At 35.2% G+C, this 18,234-nt stretch overlaps 1 protein-coding gene across 4 annotated transcripts in view; it reads left to right on the top strand.

Annotated features, from left to right (window-relative positions):
* Window positions 1-257: 257 nt before the first annotated feature.
* The window catches only part of LOC101503114 (uncharacterized), a 19,474-nt gene continuing 1,497 nt past the window's right edge, over window positions 258-18,234 (top strand). The window contains exons 1-18 of one of the 4 annotated variants that reach the window (XM_004508418.4): window positions 259-1,472; window positions 2,372-2,807; window positions 5,960-6,047; window positions 6,171-6,352; window positions 6,568-6,704; window positions 7,834-7,900; window positions 8,749-8,881; window positions 9,006-9,120; window positions 9,794-9,869; window positions 9,969-10,151; window positions 10,342-10,502; window positions 12,543-12,648; window positions 15,683-15,887; window positions 15,989-16,272; window positions 16,389-16,513; window positions 16,802-16,946; window positions 17,053-17,145; window positions 18,149-18,222. In XM_004508418.4, coding sequence (XP_004508475.1) covers window positions 466-1,472; window positions 2,372-2,807; window positions 5,960-6,047; window positions 6,171-6,352; window positions 6,568-6,704; window positions 7,834-7,900; window positions 8,749-8,881; window positions 9,006-9,120; window positions 9,794-9,869; window positions 9,969-10,151; window positions 10,342-10,502; window positions 12,543-12,648; window positions 15,683-15,887; window positions 15,989-16,272; window positions 16,389-16,513; window positions 16,802-16,946; window positions 17,053-17,145; window positions 18,149-18,222 — 3,617 coding nt within the window. In that variant the 5' untranslated portion in view covers window positions 259-465. Of the gene's footprint in view, window positions 1,473-2,371; window positions 2,808-5,959; window positions 6,048-6,170; window positions 6,353-6,567; window positions 6,705-7,833; window positions 7,901-8,748; window positions 8,882-9,002; window positions 9,121-9,793; window positions 9,870-9,968; window positions 10,152-10,341; window positions 10,503-12,542; window positions 12,649-15,682; window positions 15,888-15,988; window positions 16,273-16,388; window positions 16,514-16,801; window positions 16,947-17,052; window positions 17,146-18,148; window positions 18,223-18,234 lie in introns of all 4 variants that reach the window. The other 3 variants (XM_012718050.2, XM_012718049.2, XM_012718052.3) reach the window with 3 other exon arrangements.

Here is an 18,234-nt window from a genome sequence, read left to right as displayed (position 1 = left end):
AAATATCTAAATATAAATATATGTCAAAATTAATTTTAATCGTTGTTTATTTAAATATTAAATGATTTTTTATTTGTTTTTTCTCCATATTTTCTCTCTCACCTAAATAAAGTGTGTGAATTAAATTGTCATTTTCTTTTCAAAGACCAAAAATTATATTTAATATTTTAAAGTCTAACTTCAACATAGCAATAGCAATAGGACAAAAATTAATTTGAAGTCTTTTTATTTAATTTGGTGTTGAAAAATGAGTTTGAGCTCTAATACTGTTAATTAATGATGAAGCGAGTTTGATTTCCTTTTGCGGCAAAGTAACGAAAATCAAAAGCCAGCGATCCATCAAAAGAACATTCCGCGCTTTGACCGTACCTTGTGTCTGTAGAGAGTATCGGAGTAGAAAAATCTGGGAAACGGCAACGCTCTATCGAGACCGGAGTGAATGAAATAAAATTTGAATGATCAAAGATGTTGTTAAGTAGTTCTTCTCCAAGAGCAACATCATCACCACATTCACAATTATCACCATCATCATCACAAGAGTCATGGGAATCAATGCTCCCAGGTCCATCAAGTCGCAACAACTTCGGATCCTCAGATCTGAGTCCACACGGCCTCCTCGCATTCCCTTCCGGCAGTTCAATCTCCATTATCGACTCACGTTCTATGCAATTAGTCTCTTCATTCCCTATCCCTCCTCCACCTTCCTCCGCCGCACCATTCGTAACCGCCATTCGCTGGATCCCTCTTCCTCTCAACCGTCATCTCCTTTCCTCCGAACCTTCCTCCTCTCACCTCCTCATCGCCGCCGGCGATCGCCAAGGTCGCATTGCGCTTCTTGATTTTCGCCTTAAATCTGCTATTCTCTGGTTCGATACTGACTCTAAACAAGGTATTCAAGATCTTTGTTGGATTCAGGCACGACCTGATCTCTTCATACTCGCCGCGATTACCGGACCTTCCACACTTTCTCTTTTCAATGCTTCCACTGGACGTTGCGTTTGGAAATACGATGCTTCGCCTGAATATTTCTCTTGTATTCGACGTGATCCGTTCGATTCGCGCCGCATCTGCGCGATCGGTCTCAAAGGTTTTCTATTGTCGCTGCTTCATCTCGGTGATTCTGAAGAAGGTGTTGTTATTAAGGAGCTTCAGATTCGCACTGATTCTAGCGAATTGCTTAAGCTTGAGAGAGATTCCGGCGGTGGTTTATCCGCTGCTGCTGCGGCACCTGCGTCTGCAGCTTTTCCTCTTTACGTAGCGAAGTTCGCATTCTCCCAACATTGGCGCCACATTTTGTTTGTAACGTTTCCGAGGGAGTTGATTGTGTTTGATTTGCAGTATGAGTGTGTGATATTTTCCTCCGCCTTGCCTCGTGGTTGTGGCAAGCTTCTTGACGTGCTACCTGATCCGAGTAACGACTGGATCTACTGTGCTCATCTCGATGGCAAGCTCAGCACCTGGAGGAGGAAACCGTAAGCGTTTCTTGTGTTAGATTTTTCTTATATTCGAATGCTTTTTCCTATCAATGTTAGTATATTCTAGCGCATACACAAATTGTCAAATACCGTGTAGTGGTTGTTACTGGTAGTTTAATATATTTTAGGGGTTGTGAGAGAGTTACATAGTGGTGCTTTAATAATGCAATATCCGTTGATTGGAACTATAAGCTTTCTTTTTATATATATTGAGTCTATAATTGCTTTTTCTGTTTGTCAAATTTTGGTTGTTGTAAGTATAAACATGCTTGAATTTCGGGTGTTTGAGAAACCTGTATGTTAATGCTGGAATTTGATGTGAGATTGTCCTTATACGACTAGAGAACGGACTTTTTAAGTGAGGTGGGCAAATGACAAATGTTCAGGGGAGGAGATGGTGTATCTTTGTGATGATGTCTTCCTTTATTGTTATAGGGGATAATTGAGAAAAGGATTCTATCTTCCTAATGTTTTCTACTTGTCATTTGCTCTCTATAAGTTTTCCAAGGATATTAGTCTTTGATGCATGCAACTCTAGTCCTGATACAGATCAGCAGCATTTGATTGTTTATAAGTAACTATAATTTGAATGTGGATTTTGCTTTTTTGAGTTGTTTCAGTAACCATATTGGGTTTGCTTTGCTCTGTTTTATATTTTATAATAATTATTTCTGATGTCATTTGAGCTTCCAAAGCACTGTTGGGCCATGGGTGTACGTACATAAAGTATATAGTGCCCAAAAATATCTATGCATACATCTTAGTAGATGCTACGTACATTTCTGGTCTGTCTCACACTCTTTTCCCTCTCCATTTCCTGAAATCACTGTCTAGCTGATTTACTTGCAAGCGTGTTTCTGTAACTAAGAGTTATTCTTATCTGCATGTGATCACAGTGGGGAGCAAGTACACATTATGTATTCCATGGAAGAGTTAATGCCATCTGTTGGCACCTCTGTCCCTTCTCCTTCAATACTCTCCGTCCTTTTACGCCAATCAGATACCACTCTCCAGAACATTGGCAAGAATTGTTCCGATGTACCTAGTTCTCCTTACCTTCATGAGGATTTTGATAATCCTTTTGACTTTTGTGACGAATCCCAAATCATTTCTAAGATACATTTGATCTCCATATCTGATGATGGAAAAATATGGAACTGGCTCTTGACTGCTGAAGGGAATGCAGACAATCAAAAGGATGAAAAGAAGTTGGGTTTGGTCAATGATGATTGCACCGTACCATTACAAGGAGCCAACTCTAACACTATGGTATCTTTTGCTCGTGGACGGGAACTAAATGTAGGCAGGCCACAGGAAGAAATTTCAATGAAAGTAAGTGTTCATACAAACTTGCTTTGATTTATACCCCCCTCCGTTCGGTCCTAATTGACAGTTCAGAAGAAATTGTGTTTTTATTAATCCGTTATCTTCACTTTATCAATTAATAAGAAAATAATGTGAAGGATAAATGCTTAGTCAAAAAAAGAAAAAGTGAAGGATAAATGGTATATTAGAAAATTTTAAAATAAATGAGAAAATTAATTTAATTCTTAATTTGTCTACCATTACCTTGAACAATGGTTAAAAAAATTTGGGGGGCTTATCTCCATATCAATGGCTCAAATGGAAAACATAGAGAACAACAAAATAGAGAATACACATTTAATAGCCTATTATATATTTACATAATTATATTAAATAATAAATTGTGCACTTCAATGTTTACCTACATGTTTTCTGTTATTTTAAGTCGTTGCAAGCAAATAGACAGTGTACTATTGTAGAATTTACTTATTTTTTCATGATATACTATTGATGATATTAGTACAGCTAGAGTACTATTTAGATTCTATGTGGGTTAGAGGTGTTATGGCAGGCATATCGTTAAATTTGCCAGTGTCAGTTAAGTAAAAATATGCCTATGAAGGGGGTTCCTATGTGATAAATGATAAATAATTGTAATCCAATTTGTTAGAACCAGATATACATCAGAGAAAAGGAAGAAAAAAAAAAACCTAGACAGGCTCACTAACCACTGAATATCTGTCATTTTTCTTTTCAGATTGGATTTGTGTCTGCCTGCCTATAACTAAATACAAGCCATTTCTAACTCAATTATGATAGAAAAATTGTATTAACATAAAGCATAATGCATGCATTTTCCAGAATCCTTGTTATCTCGTTAACACTGCTATCATGAAATAATAAAATAATAAATTTTTTATGACTTCTCTTTGTTGCTCGGATGATGGCTTGTTTAAGGGAACCTTCATGTTGGATATGGAGAAAGATTGAGGAGGCTCCGAACACTGATGAGATAGTCTTTCCTGATGACAATATCTTATTCTGTTCCTCTCCTGGTAGTTTTTGGAGTTTCTATATTCTAAGTTATCTGCGAGAAGCTGAGAAACATATCTAGTCTCTGTCATTCATGGCAAGACATAGAGCAGTACTGGACGGGTTATGGTTTATGATTGAAAGTTTGTATGTGTGCAATGCTTGCTTTAAAGGAATGAGAATATGCGGCCAGTCTATATGTAGATTCTGGAAGGTGACCACAATCCTTTGGATGCTTTGAGAAGTGGTCTGAGATGAAACTAAAGATGGAGAAGATGAAACTCCTTTCTTGACATTGGACCTGCTAATAAAATGGTATGAGGTGGTGGATTGGAAGAAAGAGATGTTTTTTCAAAGGAAACTAATAAATGAATGCATCGGGGTTGCTCCCTTTGCAAACATCAAGTAAAGTCAAAAGACTCCTATTCAAGATACATTCACGAGGAAGTGGGATCTCTTTGGGATTTACTCCAACATTTAAAGATTTGATCTCCCTCCCAAGTAATTGACACAAGTCCTAATTGCTTTTCCAAACAGTGATTCAACATAAAGTCTACATATTGGAACCAAATCAACATTGGAGCAGATATGTGATTGGCATCTAAGAACTCGGGGAACCCCATAATACCCAATTCCTGATTATAACACCGCCCTTGAGAGGGGATGGCTGCACTTTACGACGCTTTACTCGACTATTTTTTGTCAGTCCCTTCATAGTTAGCCCGTTCCGAGCCACTAGCAACCAGACTTTGATACTACTATATAAGTATCTGAGAACTCGGGGAACCCTTCCTTAAAAGCTAGCTACCAAGAGGGAAGAACCTGGTCAATTAAATACTCCGCTGAACATCCCATACTACTCGATGTGGGACTTGGGCACCCCATAATACCCAATTCCCTAACAATTTGATACAATGAAACCAACCAGCATTTAGGCTACAAATACCAATGTACCACTTGTGATGGCATGTTTGATTTGAAGTCTCCACCAATCTAAGATATCTCTACCTAGATGATACTCTTGCAGGCAGCTGAGCAAATTCATAGAGGAAGAACCAGTTTTTTTTTTTGAATTTAACCACCTTTACTTCTGGAGGAGCCCAAGATGTAACTTTTAAGACCCACAAACTTTTGAACATTAAAGATGGTAATACATTGGTTTCATTAGGTTATATCTGTTCTACTTAAATTCCATTACGTTTGGTCAATCAAGTTTGTAAAGTATTCATGTGGATGAATCCTAGTTGGATAGAATTTGGAGAGCAAGTCAGAAAAAAAAATTATAGTTCTTCAAAATATTTTTGGTGCCTTTTATATATCTGGATGGAAGATTTCCAGATCAACCGAAAATGCTAAAGATTAAGTTTCCTTTCCAAGCAGAGGAGAGCTAATGCCGGGCAAATGTAGTTCAATGATAAATGTTATTTTCTTGTTGGAAATTTTTGGGCTTATTTTAGGATAATTTAAGGTGACGTATACTATGATTAAAGTCACATTAGGATATATGTTATAGTGCTACCTAGTCGCTTCGGTCCTGCATCAGGTTTGGATACTGACGGGAGACAGCAGGTAACATAAATTGCAGGAGTTCATGATATAGGCAATTACAATGAAATCAGTAAACAATGGTGCAGTAGTACCTTCAGTTTATTGACTTATTGATGAGCAATCGACTTGTGCATTTTAATTGGGACAAGGTTCAAGTATGATTCCTTGCCCCTCTGTTTTACGTGCATATGTATAAAACTAATCTGCACTCACACATGCAAGGATTGAAATGCAGTCTGCATTCCTATTTAATTGGTTTCCCAGATGATAAACATGATGAAGAAAGATGCAAAAGTTTAATACTTTCCAAATTGTAACCCCCTTCCTGCTCTTATTATCATTTTGTCCTGCACGATAGTGAACATTCCAATGGGTTCTTTTTTCCTAGAGGTAGATAATAGGATCTTACATTCCAAACCTGGGGTCAGAGTTCGTATTATTTGACTCGTAATATGTGTCCTAATCTGGGTCCTGACTTATCTATGCTGGAAAACTGCATCTAAATGCTAGGTAGCACTTATTAAGATTTTCTGTGTTGGTTTCAAATTTTGAAGTTTACTAGTATTGGTAAACCTCCTTGTCTTTTCCTTCTGATGCAGATTAGCTTAGTTGGACAGCTTCAGCTTCTCTCTTCAACAGTGACTATGCTGGCAGTACCAACCCCTTCTCTAACTGCTACCCTGGCTCGTTAGTTCATCTTCCCACCAACTCCCATATTTGTTCAAATCTTGTACTAAACTTTTATAATTGTAAATTGTAATTATGCGTACCGTGTTTTCAGTGTTGTTTAATGAGCTAATATTATTGAAGGTGGAGGAAATTATCCTGCAGCAGCTGTTCCCCTGGTTGCTTTGGGAACACAGAGTGGGACAATAGATGTGGTTGATGTTTCTGCCAATGCTGTTACATCAAGTTTATCTGTACATAATGGCATAGTTAGGGGACTACGATGGCTAGGAAATTCCAGATTGGTTTCATTTTCTTATACTCAGGTATATAATTTAATACTTTTGTTTACATTGTTTTATTTATTTACTTATTTATTTTATTTTCCTAGTCCCTAAATAGTTCGTTTCTTTCTATTGGCCTCATTCCTGTGTAATTTATGATTTGTGCATATCGCTTATTGCCTATTTATTATATTTCATACTTCTGTACAGTATTTATGCTTTTTGTTCCATTATTATGCATATGCTTTTGGACTCAGGCTAATGAAAAATCAGGAGGATATGTTAACAAGCTAGTTGTGACCTGCCTTCGAAGTGGTCTTAACAAGATGTTCCGAGTTTTGCAAAAGCCAGAGCGTGCTCCAATAAGAGCGTTGAGAACATCTTCATCTGGAAGGTAAATGTCAAAGTTATATTTATGTTATGATCCTTTAATTTGTTACTACTTTAGTTCCTGAATCTTCTTTTTGCTGCTCATTTTTCTATTTCTTTTCTGTACTGACATCTTAATACAAAACATGAATGCCCTGATGGGCATGGCTTAGTCATATTTAGAGCTGTCAATTAGACAAGCCCCCTAATTTTTTGCTCCAGCCCACATGTTGGAGGGGCTAAAAAAGTTTATAATTTAAAAGGTCCCAAAAAAAAAAGCCTCCCACTCTAAAAGCCCCCTAAAATTGTGGGCTTAGTGGACCTATAGGCCCACTTTTTTAAAAAAAGAATCGATTTTTTCACCGATAAATTTTTTTTGATTTTTATTCCTCACAAAATTTTTTGAGAAAAAAAATATTTTTTAATTTTTCTCGAATAAAATACATTTCGAAAATTTTTCTAGAAAAAAATTCTCAAAATTAACAAAATATTGGGGGCTTATAAGCCCCCTGAGCCCACTCCCTTAAGCCCCATGAAATAATGGGCCGGGGCTTTAAAAAAATTATTTTTATAGAGGGTCTAATATTAGGGGCTTAATAAAAATAAATTTAAGGGGGCCTTGGAGTTGGGGGCTTTTTTAACAGCTCTAGTCATATTAATTCGTACTATCAAGATGGAATTTAGTAGCTGAACGAAAGCTGAGTTTATGTGGAAGTGAACCATACTTTAGTTCAAGTATTTATGATTGTGTATACTACCTTTGGGATCTTAAAGGATGTTGATATGTCTCTGGGGTGTCCTGTAGAATTTTGTGATCTGAGTTGCAGATGATGGATGTGTTGGAACTCAAAACCTATCTTTTCTCTCAGATTCACCACTCTGATTGTTAAGAAATTTTTGTTGTGAAGATTTGCTCTCCTCCTAATATTCTAAAACTTAATTGTTGATAGCAAGGGACACAAGTTATTTTCTTTTTCTTGAAGGGAGTGGTTCTATGGTCATGTTTACTCTCTAACTCTGTCTATCAGAACTGTTTGCTTTTCTTTCACCTGTTTTTAACAGATTATTGTTATTACATCATGGTTTTCACTTTCAGTAGTATTTCATTGATTTTCACTTTCAGATTATTGTTATTGACATTCACAATATTTCAGGTATCTTCTAATTTTGTTTCGTGATGCACCCGTGGAAGTTTGGGCAATGACTAAGAATCCTATCATGGTAGATGCACTTGAAACCCAGCCATTGAAGTTTTTCATTTTCAAATAATATTTTCTAGTATGTAATGTAGTTCAAAAACTTGCTTAAGTATGTATGGTCTTGAGTGCAATCACTTGTGAAGGGTCTGGGGGATACTTTATTGTTGTTGACTCGTAATTTTGAAAGCCAAGGAATTTAATGTACTTCTATATTTGGTCATGTTTTGTTTATTTTGATGAAGTTATAGGATTTTTTATAAAGAGGGAAAAGAAAGAATTATAAACTTTGAATTATGACTATGTTTTGTTATGGTTGGTGAAACAAAAGACTTAGCACCAACCTCTATTTATACCATACTGGAACTGATTCCTATCCTACGACTAAGCTAGTTGGGAAACAAATCATGATAATAATAACTATAAAATATAGAGACTAATTCTATGAGATCTCTAAGATATTCAAAGATAGCAATCTAATCTTTAAGATATAATCTATGATATACAAGATAATATTGAGATATTAGAAGATATTTTCATATCATCTAATTGAATTCTTAAAAATGGACAAGGATAAATATTGTGCTCTAAGTTGGCATTGCAGTTTAAGTGTACACACCTCCTTGATAAAGGCATCCATTACTTGGATCAATATCTAGTTTTTCTCTAATGCTTCCTTATTGATTGCAACTTGGACTTGGTTCATACAAGCTTCTCTCTTTCCTGATTGGTGCCTGGACTTTACTTTTTTAATTTTGAAGTCATACATTTTATAGCATTCTTCCTTTTTTAATTAGGAAGTTTGATTCAGATGTCTGGTTGACATTATGTTCTTTTATCTGAATGTTAATAATGCTTGCTATCTCTATGTAGCTTAGATCATTAGCTCTTCCATTTACGGTATTGGAATGGACTCTTCCAACAGTTCCACGTCCTTCTAAGGATCAAACATCTGGGGCATCGGATGAAGCATCTAAACCATCAAAGGCTTCCCCATCAGATTCAAGTGGGTTATTTGTTAGAAGTTCTAAGATATTATCGGGATAGTTGCTAGTGTAGAGTTATTGGTTCCTTACCATTTTATTAAGATTAAGAGTAAGCTGATTACTGATTTTAATTTATATTAGCAGAGGGTTCAAGCACAGAGGGACCACAAGATGATACTTCTGAAAGTTTTGCATTTGCTCTGGTGAATGGAGCACTTGGAGTTTTTGAAGTGCACGGTCGGAGAATTCGAGATTTCAGGTGTTAACAATTTTCCATTGAGAAAAATGTGCATTACTGCCATTGTGTTAAATGTATTTCATGATATATTGACTGTGAAATTTGTGTTAACCGCTATTTAATCCTTATCATTGTTGCTTCTACGGTTAATATCTGATTTACTCCCTCCATTTTGTTATATCCGTCTCTTTTAGAATCTTGATTTGTCTCAAATTATTTGTTGCTTTATAATATTAAGAAAGCATAAATTAATTTTTCCTATAGTCCCATTATTTATTGGTAACTCAACCACCAATATATTAATTAATTTAAGCAATCTTTTTTTTTAACTACTACAATAAGGGTATTATAGGCCAAAGAAGTTATTTTATTTTAGGATTAAATATATTTTTGGTTCATATGAAATTTGTAAAATGGATTTTAGTCCCTATTAAAATTTTATTCTTCTAGTCCGTCAGGGATTACAAACATACTATATTTGTTAAATATAGGAACTATAATAAATAAACATTTATAGAGACTAAAATCAAATTTTGCCAATTTTATATGGAACAAAAACATACTAACCCTTTCTTTTATCATGGTATGGTAATCAGTATAATCAATGTTTTTTTAAGATGTGCATATTACCTTTAATATACAATACGTTCATACAGTACTTTGTTTTATCTGATAAAGTTAGCATTGTCCACAGACCAAAATGGCCTTCTTCTTCATTTGTATCATCAGATGGATTGATAACTGCAATGGCCTACCGCTTGCCCCATGTGGTATACATCATTGCTTTAGAATTGGTTCAATCTCTCTCACAGAGATAAACTGAATTTGCTCTAAATTGGATAATGGTTTTGACTAAATTAGTTTTCCAGGTCATGGGAGACAGAATGGGGAACATAAGATGGTGGGATGTGACAACTGGACATTCTTCCTCATTCAACACTCATAGAGAGGGAATTCGGCGAATCAAATTCTCACCTTTTGTACCAGGGGACCATAGCCGGGGGCGTGTTGCTGTGCTGTTTTATGACAATACCTTTTCTGTTTTTGATTTGGTAAGACAGGCTTTTACTTTTACTGGATTATGGGGGCTGTTTAGTTGTTGTTTTATTTCATGTGTTCTATAAAATATTTGAACTTCTTATGATAAGCATCTTTAGAACTGAATACTATCATGCAAACAAATAATGTTTCCCGTTTTCAATTTTTATTTTTCAATCATAATTCTAAACATATCTTTTACAGGACTCCCCTGACCCCTTGGCCAATTCACTTTTGCAACCTCAATTTCCCGGAACCCTTGTGTTGGAACTTGATTGGTTGCCCTTGCGGACTGATAAGAATGATCCACTGGTACTCTGCATTGCTGGGGCAGATGGTAGTTTTCGCCTCGTTGATATTAATGTGTAAGTGCCACAAATTACTCTAAGGAGTTTAGAGTGATTAGCTACTTCCCTCCTTGGTGTTATTATCAAGATATGGTTGGTCTAAATGGTATTGTCAAATGTCTTGGACTACGGCGGATGGTGAGAAATGTTTTTAGTAATTATGAAAACATTCATCTTGATATTAAAATGTTCTTAAAAAAAATAGCCTTGGCATAAATGATGTCATGTCATTCAGTTGTTCCTTTATTTAGATCCTTTTGACAACAACATAGACAACCACAACAACTAAGGGTTAAGAATTGGAGAACCCAGGTTCAACTGGTTTGAGCTAAGGGATAATAATTGGAGGACCCAGGTTCAAACCAGGCGGAAAAAATACTAACATAACAACTACTTACTAACTTTGGCCGTTTCAAAAAAAAAAAAACCAAGTATTTTTCAACTAGATGGGTTCAGATACATGGGTCAGCGGATGTCATAAAGTCCTGTCATCAGGTCATGTAGGCCTAAAGATATTCTCTGAATCTCTCTTAATGGTTTGACTTAGAGTTTTCATTAGTACCCCTAAACCTCTAGCTATAGGACTATCCTCCATCCCTTACCAGTGCCTCTGCAGGTCTTCTCAACTTTTTGTAGTTCAATATTTCTTGGATAGGATGCATATTTATGTACTACCAACAAATTTCTTCTACCATGCATTTTTTGGTCAAGTGAACAAACATATTTGTCAAAAAGCATGCTAGTCATCCATGTTCTTTTGTTGGCATGGTTTTGACAATTCGAACCGTTAGTTTTGTATTCTTTCCAATAAACAAAGGAAACTTTTCTGAGCTATCCTCGTTAACGATTGTAAGTTTTTCTTTGTCATGGTTTGTTTCTTCAAGTTGCTTCGATCAAGAGAATGATCAGCTTTTAGCCTGTAAATTAGACCAGTTTCATCCATATTAAAAACACCTTTCATAGAGATTCGGTCTATTTTTTCCCTTATAAATTCCAATTGGCCCCTATTTCTTAGTTTGCCTCACTTGAGAATGTCTGATATTGTACTTTTACCAAAAATGACAGTTTTCATCAAGCCATTGCTGTAAATATTTGAGTGCATGTGGGGTGATCTCTCATATACGCACATAATGCTATACGCTTTGATCGTTCATGGTTGATTTTCAGACACCTTTTAGATGAGAAGTCTTTGTTGGGTATGATCTTAAGATTTTTCTCCATGTTTACATAGTAGTTCCCTTCTAATGTCTATTCATTTCTAGTACAACGAACCATAGATCCAAATGACTTGTATTGAACTGTATTTAACTAGTAAATATAATGAATACTGTTCAAATACTACAAACCACAAATACCATTTACTTATTTTCACAAATATATGTATGAACAAAGAATTTTTAAAAAATTGATTCATGTAATTGAGTGTTATAATATACAATGATTTTATATGCAATTAAATTTGTATTCATATAACTGAGAAAACATTCTTTCGATTAATATATTGTTAGTTTATCAATTGATTAATACCCCTCTAAATTAATAAGATTTAATGGTCCCAACATTATTAAGTTATAGAGATTTTTTTATGTGCATGTAATGTATTTAGGGGAGGTATCGAGTGAGAGGAGCCAATGACCGCATATGTATCGTCAAGATTTGCTCCTCTCACTCTCACATAAGAAAGACCCTGTTAGAGTCTCACACTTGATACACACATTACTTACATACCAAAGAGGGAGAAGTAGGTAGGGAAGACTTTGTATTGGACATGCTGGCTGGAGTATAAAAGATATTAGAAAGTTTAAATTATTATACACATTTTTTAAATATTCCTTTTCATGAGGAGTTATTTTTTCAGCTCAACACAGTCCAACATCGATGGATATTTAGCTCATTATGTTTCTAACGTTTTAGCATTATGAATCTTCTGATAGATATTCAAGGTGAATCGATCATCAAATCTTGTTGTATAGATGATAAGCTAAATAGTTGTTCCAAGTTTTAGAATTTCTATAATGGACTGACTTTATGAATGACATATATATTCTTTTCATGCAGAAATGATAAACGACCTGGTTATGCACCCCGGAACAGAAATACAAAGGAGAGATTCCGGGCAATGCCTATATGCTGTCCCATACTTCTCCCTTCACCACATGCTTTGGTAATGTGCCAATATTAAATTTATTGATTTACTAAATTAGCTAAATCTTATATTCTCTCAGTGTGTTCTACCAAAACTATCGATGTTATGAATAGTGGGTGACGGTTCAGGGAGGAAAGCCAAAATTTTGCCATAAAAATATGGTGGATGGCCTTGCAACTTATGAAGTAAGCGTGGCGGCCATAATAAACACACACACACCTTCCTTCCAAGAATCTCCAGAGTATAATTAAAAAACAAAATATTAACAGAAGTAGTGAAACAAAAGGGTAGGAAATTTGATATGCTCAAATCAGAAGTGGACTAGTGAAACAAAAACAGAAGAAAGTAACAGGATGAGAATAAAACGAAGATAACAAAATGCTCAAATAAAAAGTGGACTAGTGGAGGACAAAATACCAGAACCATGAGAACAGATTTAAGATAATAGAAACAAAGGTAAGGTGATGACAGAAAAGTGATTTTTTAAGATAACAATGAGAATGAGAGAGGCTAGTTCGCCGGAGATGGGAGTTTGAGGATTAAAATTTTCAGTGGAGAGCGTGAGGCTAAAGGCCACCATTCAAAATCCACAATGCCAATTGTGGGTTTTGGATTGGGTCAATGTATCCATTTCCTGCCTTTTGACCTACTAGCATCACTTCCATGGCCCACCATTCAAAATCCACAATGCCATAACCTCTGTATGGAGGTTTGTTAAAAACATGTTGCGCCTTGGCTGCAATTTTATAAAACTGGAATCTTTATATATAATCAACTCCCACAGTGAATGTCTGCAATCACTGTAATCGTTATTGATAGATTTTATGTGTGGTAACAGCTGTAAAACATTAAATTGGAAATTTTAACAAATGAAATGTGTGCGAGTATATTAGTGTTAGCTTTACAAGCTGTTTTGAACAGCTGGACCAAGCTAAAACCAATATACTCAAAGATCAAATTACAAGAATTTATATGAGAGCGAACTTACACTAATAGAGGTGTTAACCTACACCCTCCCTCTGAAAACTAACTCAAAAGCAGTTACAATAGTTTATGCTGATATGGCTGAAGTCGCAATATCAATCACTAGAAAGATGGTTTGAAATGTGATTCCTTTTCAAAATTTAATTCTTGCACTTAACTTTAATTAACTTAAGAACAATTTTAGTTGAAATAAGTTAATCTCTAGAACGTTCTGTATGTGTTAGTTTAAATGAAACAGTTCAATTTATAAACAAGTGAAATGTGATTAGTGGATGGAAGATAAATATAAAGAAGAGATAAGAAGATCACACAAGGATGTATCCTGGTTCATCCAAAGTAGGCTACGTCCAATCCTCACAATCTATGAGATTTCCACTAATGTGCTCAACACAGAACGTATTGCCTTGCACTATGTTTCATGATCACACTTTGATCAATTACAACATTCACCTTTGAGCTTTGAAAGGAATTTCTACAATCACCTTTCAGTCTAGAAATAATTTTTACAACACACTCAGATAAGATGATCCGCGTATATAGTGAGAGCACTGGAGTTTTGCTTGAGAGAAGAGTTTTGCAACTTGAGCTTAAATGATCAAGTGTAGATCGATTGCTCTTGAAACTCTTGCGTTTGTATGTTGATTGATCTTCTTTTTATAGATGAAGAAAGGTTTGAAAACTCAGATAAAGTTGTATATAGCTGTTAGATACATTAGCCAAGTGTCAGATTTGTTTTAAAACAATTAAACACATGTTTATATTACTGTCTAGAATGTTTACGACCAATCCGAAACGTTCTTGATTTAGATTGAAGGAAAACGCGAACAAGTGTGAGAATGAGCTGTCAAATGTCAGTTGACGTTGTGTGATCAGAAGCATGTGTAGCTTTCTGCAAAAAAGTGCTAGTACAGTGTCCTATTTTCCTTGTTCACGATCCATCAATCTGGAGACTCTTTTGAACATTTGGGCCTTCAATTTGAGTCTCTTGATTGTTCATTTAATCTCAACAGCCTTATGTGCGATTTTGACATTCTTAATTTACAGTTTGGACTTACCAAACTAATTTGTCTTGACTTTGTCTTCTATAAAGGATAACCAGATGGTTCTTTTGAACACTCTCTAAACAACCAAAATGTTCTGCAATCATTCTTCCATCAATCTAGTTTGACATTCCTTTGAGTATTCTTCCAAATGATTTCATACTTCATAAAAGTGTGTTCTTGTCTATATATATGAGATGAGTCAAGGATTTGATGATGAAATCAATTTTGATTGTTTGAAAACTCACCATGTGATATCACTCAAAAACACAAGTTAAATGATAATATGATCAGCATCATAATTAGTGATTTAATTAATTGTTTGTTTGTCTCCAAAACAATAATTATGGAGTTTGTCTCAACAATGGCAGCTTCTAAAAACTAACTATGTGCTTACATGAGAGTTGAGACACTGGACCAAGCTAACACTAATATACTCACAAAATGGAATGATTATGTAGAGCCTGAGTCATTTTGAATTTATCATCTGTAGATCTTGAACAAGCTTTCTACTAGGAAAATGAATCGAGTTTTCCTCTTTCCGTTGTGAAGAAATACAAGTCAGTTTTATGTTCCACTTGCTAGTTTAAGTGAACACAATTCACTTTATTTTCCCTTTCTTGAAACACTTCTACTAATTTTACTACTCCCTCCATCTCATTAGAAGTGTTGATTAAGGTAATGAACACTGTTTAAGAAAATGATCAGTCGTGCTAATTTCTATAGTAAAATACAGTGTTAAGACTAAAATACCCTTACAAAAAAGTAAAACATCACATTAATTGGAGTAGTTGTTGTAGAGTAGTTTAGGAGGATAGACTATTTAAATAAATGAGCATGTTATTGAAAAAAATAATACTGGCTAAAGGGGCAAATAATTTGAGACGGAGTAATATTTTTAATAGGAAGCTTATAATGAGACGGAGGGAATAACTACTACTCTTGTATAAATATAAAGTATATATATATATATATATATTTGTCATCAGCTCTTTGTGTATTTATTGTGTTTTATTAAATATCTGCAGGCACTGCAAATGATTTTGCAATTGGGTGTTAAACCTTCTTGGTTTAATACTTGCAGTACGACCATAGAAAAGAGGCCTCACTTAATTCCAGGAGCTCCTTCATCTGTGGGGGATCTTCGCACATACATGATCAACATACCACCTCTTGGAGACTCTGTGGTGCCAGAGATGCTTCTAAAAGTATTGGAACCATATCGAAAAGAAGGTTTTTATTTTCTTATGCTGAGTTTTCAATTATGAGAATTCTTCCACATGAGATTTATACTTTTGGTGTTAGAAACCCTACCGATATTTCCATCTTTTAAGGTTGCATGCTTGACGACGAGAGAGCCAAGTTGTATGCCAGTATTGTGGATAAAGGTTGTGCTGCAAGGTTTGCTTTTGCAGCAACAGTATTTGGTGAATCCTCAGAAGCTCTGTTTTGGCTTCAGCTGCCTCAAGCCCTTAAACATTTGATTACTAAGTTATCAAGAAAGCCACCATCAAAAGGGCCCACAACAAAGTCTGTCTCTGAGGTTGATGAAACATCTTTATTGTCTAGAATATCATCAAAGGGAAAACCGACAGAAGAAATGGAGGGAGATGCATTGGTAAGACTTATTTATAGCATCGGTTGAGGTTCTATCACATGAATACCTTTTAGTGGCGCACATTTGAATTGTTGTTTAAAATTTCAAATGCTTACCGAGTTTTTCTTTTTGTTTAGCAGAGTCATGGTCAACAAAGGTTGATGGCTTTTGACCAAGAAGAGTTGTGGAAAAGTGCTAGTGAGCGTATTTCTTGGCATGAAAAGTTAGAAGGTGAAGAGGCTGTGCAGAAACGTGTACATGAGTAAGTAAATCTATATTTCTTCTATCATTATGTTGATATTATATGGCTTATCTTTATTTATTTGGCTCGAACTCTTCCTTCTGAAACAAGGTAGTTGTTGTACAAATATATTGATTTTTTAAGTGCTGTTCTATTTGAAATTATAATGTGCAAGACATTGTATTAGGTCTCACTTCTTTTGTGATTGAAACCACTTTGAATGTTGTTTTCCTTTAATATTTTGGGTGTGATTATTACTTTTCTAGCTATATACTCACTTGCAATTCCTTTTGCATTTGGGGCTCTCAGGCTTGTGTCAGTTGGAAATCTAGAAGCTGCAGTTAGTTTATTGCTTTCTACACCTCCAGAGAGTTCTTACTTCTATGTCAATGCGCTTCGTGCTGTAGCTCTCTCTTCTGCTGTTTCAAGATCTCTTCATGAACTTGCAGTGAAGGTGAGTTTAACTGGGAAATGCATGTATGTGTTTAGGCATCAAAATACAAATCATGGTTAGTGTACCAAAATATATTTCATGTATTAATATGAAATTTGTTTATTAGGTTGTTGCAGCCAACATGGTCAGAGCTGACAGGTCACTATCTGGCACTCATCTTCTATGTGCAGTTGGAAGATATCAAGAAGCGTGTTCTCAGGTTAGGCAGCATTTACCAAAACATCCAACCATATGCAAACAACTTTAAAGTTCCCTTGACTGCTCACAGTTTGTTAATCTTATAATGTTGTAAACAAGAGCCTGGATGTTTGATGGTCATTTGGTGATTTTGAAGTTCTAATTATCTCAGGGAAATTTTGTTTTCTTCCTTTAAGTGAGAACTGGGTGCACAATTTAGCATATTTACTGAACATTAAAACAGAAGGAAAAAACTGACAGGAAAAAGTTTGGCTGCAGAATTTTTAATGTTATGGAAGTTAAACTTTTAATTTGTTCAAGCAGTTCCTTTTCTAACTATTGCATCACTCTGAATTTCTTGTCAATTAATAAAGTATTTTTTTATTAAATTGTTAATGTTGTAACTTACGGGTTGTGAGAATCAATTCTATTACAGTTTAAAATATCTTCAACTGTGGCATTCCAAAATAGGCAACCTTGACAGTTAAAATCTGCAGATTCCAACCTTAATTTGATCTTAGTGGCAGAAGCTGCTAGGGATTATTAAACACACATTAATAATTAAATGATGCACTTGGAAGTTTTTTTATTACTATGTTTCATCGGAATTTGGGCTACACAACTGGAGGAGGTACTGATCTCCTCATAAATTTTGCCATACCAACCTTTAACTAATGAAGCTTCCAATTTAGAGTACATAGAACTCAACATTTGAGGTACTTCAGGTGGCAATTAAAGTAAGTCCCTTTGACAAGGTACAAGTGATTCCTTGTAATTTAGATTGATGTATGTCAACGTGCTGGGGTGTTAAATGGCTTCCTTACTAGTTAGCTTAGAAATGCTTTTTTCAGGGCATTTGCAATTCAGAAACTTTATGGAAAACATATTCAAGTGAAACTTTCTGGATATTCTCAGAAAATTTTCTGAACACTTCTGTAGCTTTTCCATATAAAAGATTAACAGAAATGTCATCAATATAATATGATTAATATTCTTAGAGAAGTGTGTTCTCATATCTGATGCAGCTACAAGATGCTGGGTGCTGGGCAGATGCTGCTACCTTAGCTGCCACTCACTTAAAGGGATCAGATTATGCAAGGTTCACACTCTT

The sequence above is a fragment of the Cicer arietinum genome, chromosome 7, assembly GCF_000331145.2.
Source record: "Cicer arietinum cultivar CDC Frontier isolate Library 1 chromosome 7, Cicar.CDCFrontier_v2.0, whole genome shotgun sequence".
Classification (NCBI taxonomy): domain Eukaryota; kingdom Viridiplantae; phylum Streptophyta; class Magnoliopsida; order Fabales; family Fabaceae; genus Cicer; species Cicer arietinum.
This window is presented reverse-complemented; position numbering and strand designations above follow the sequence as displayed.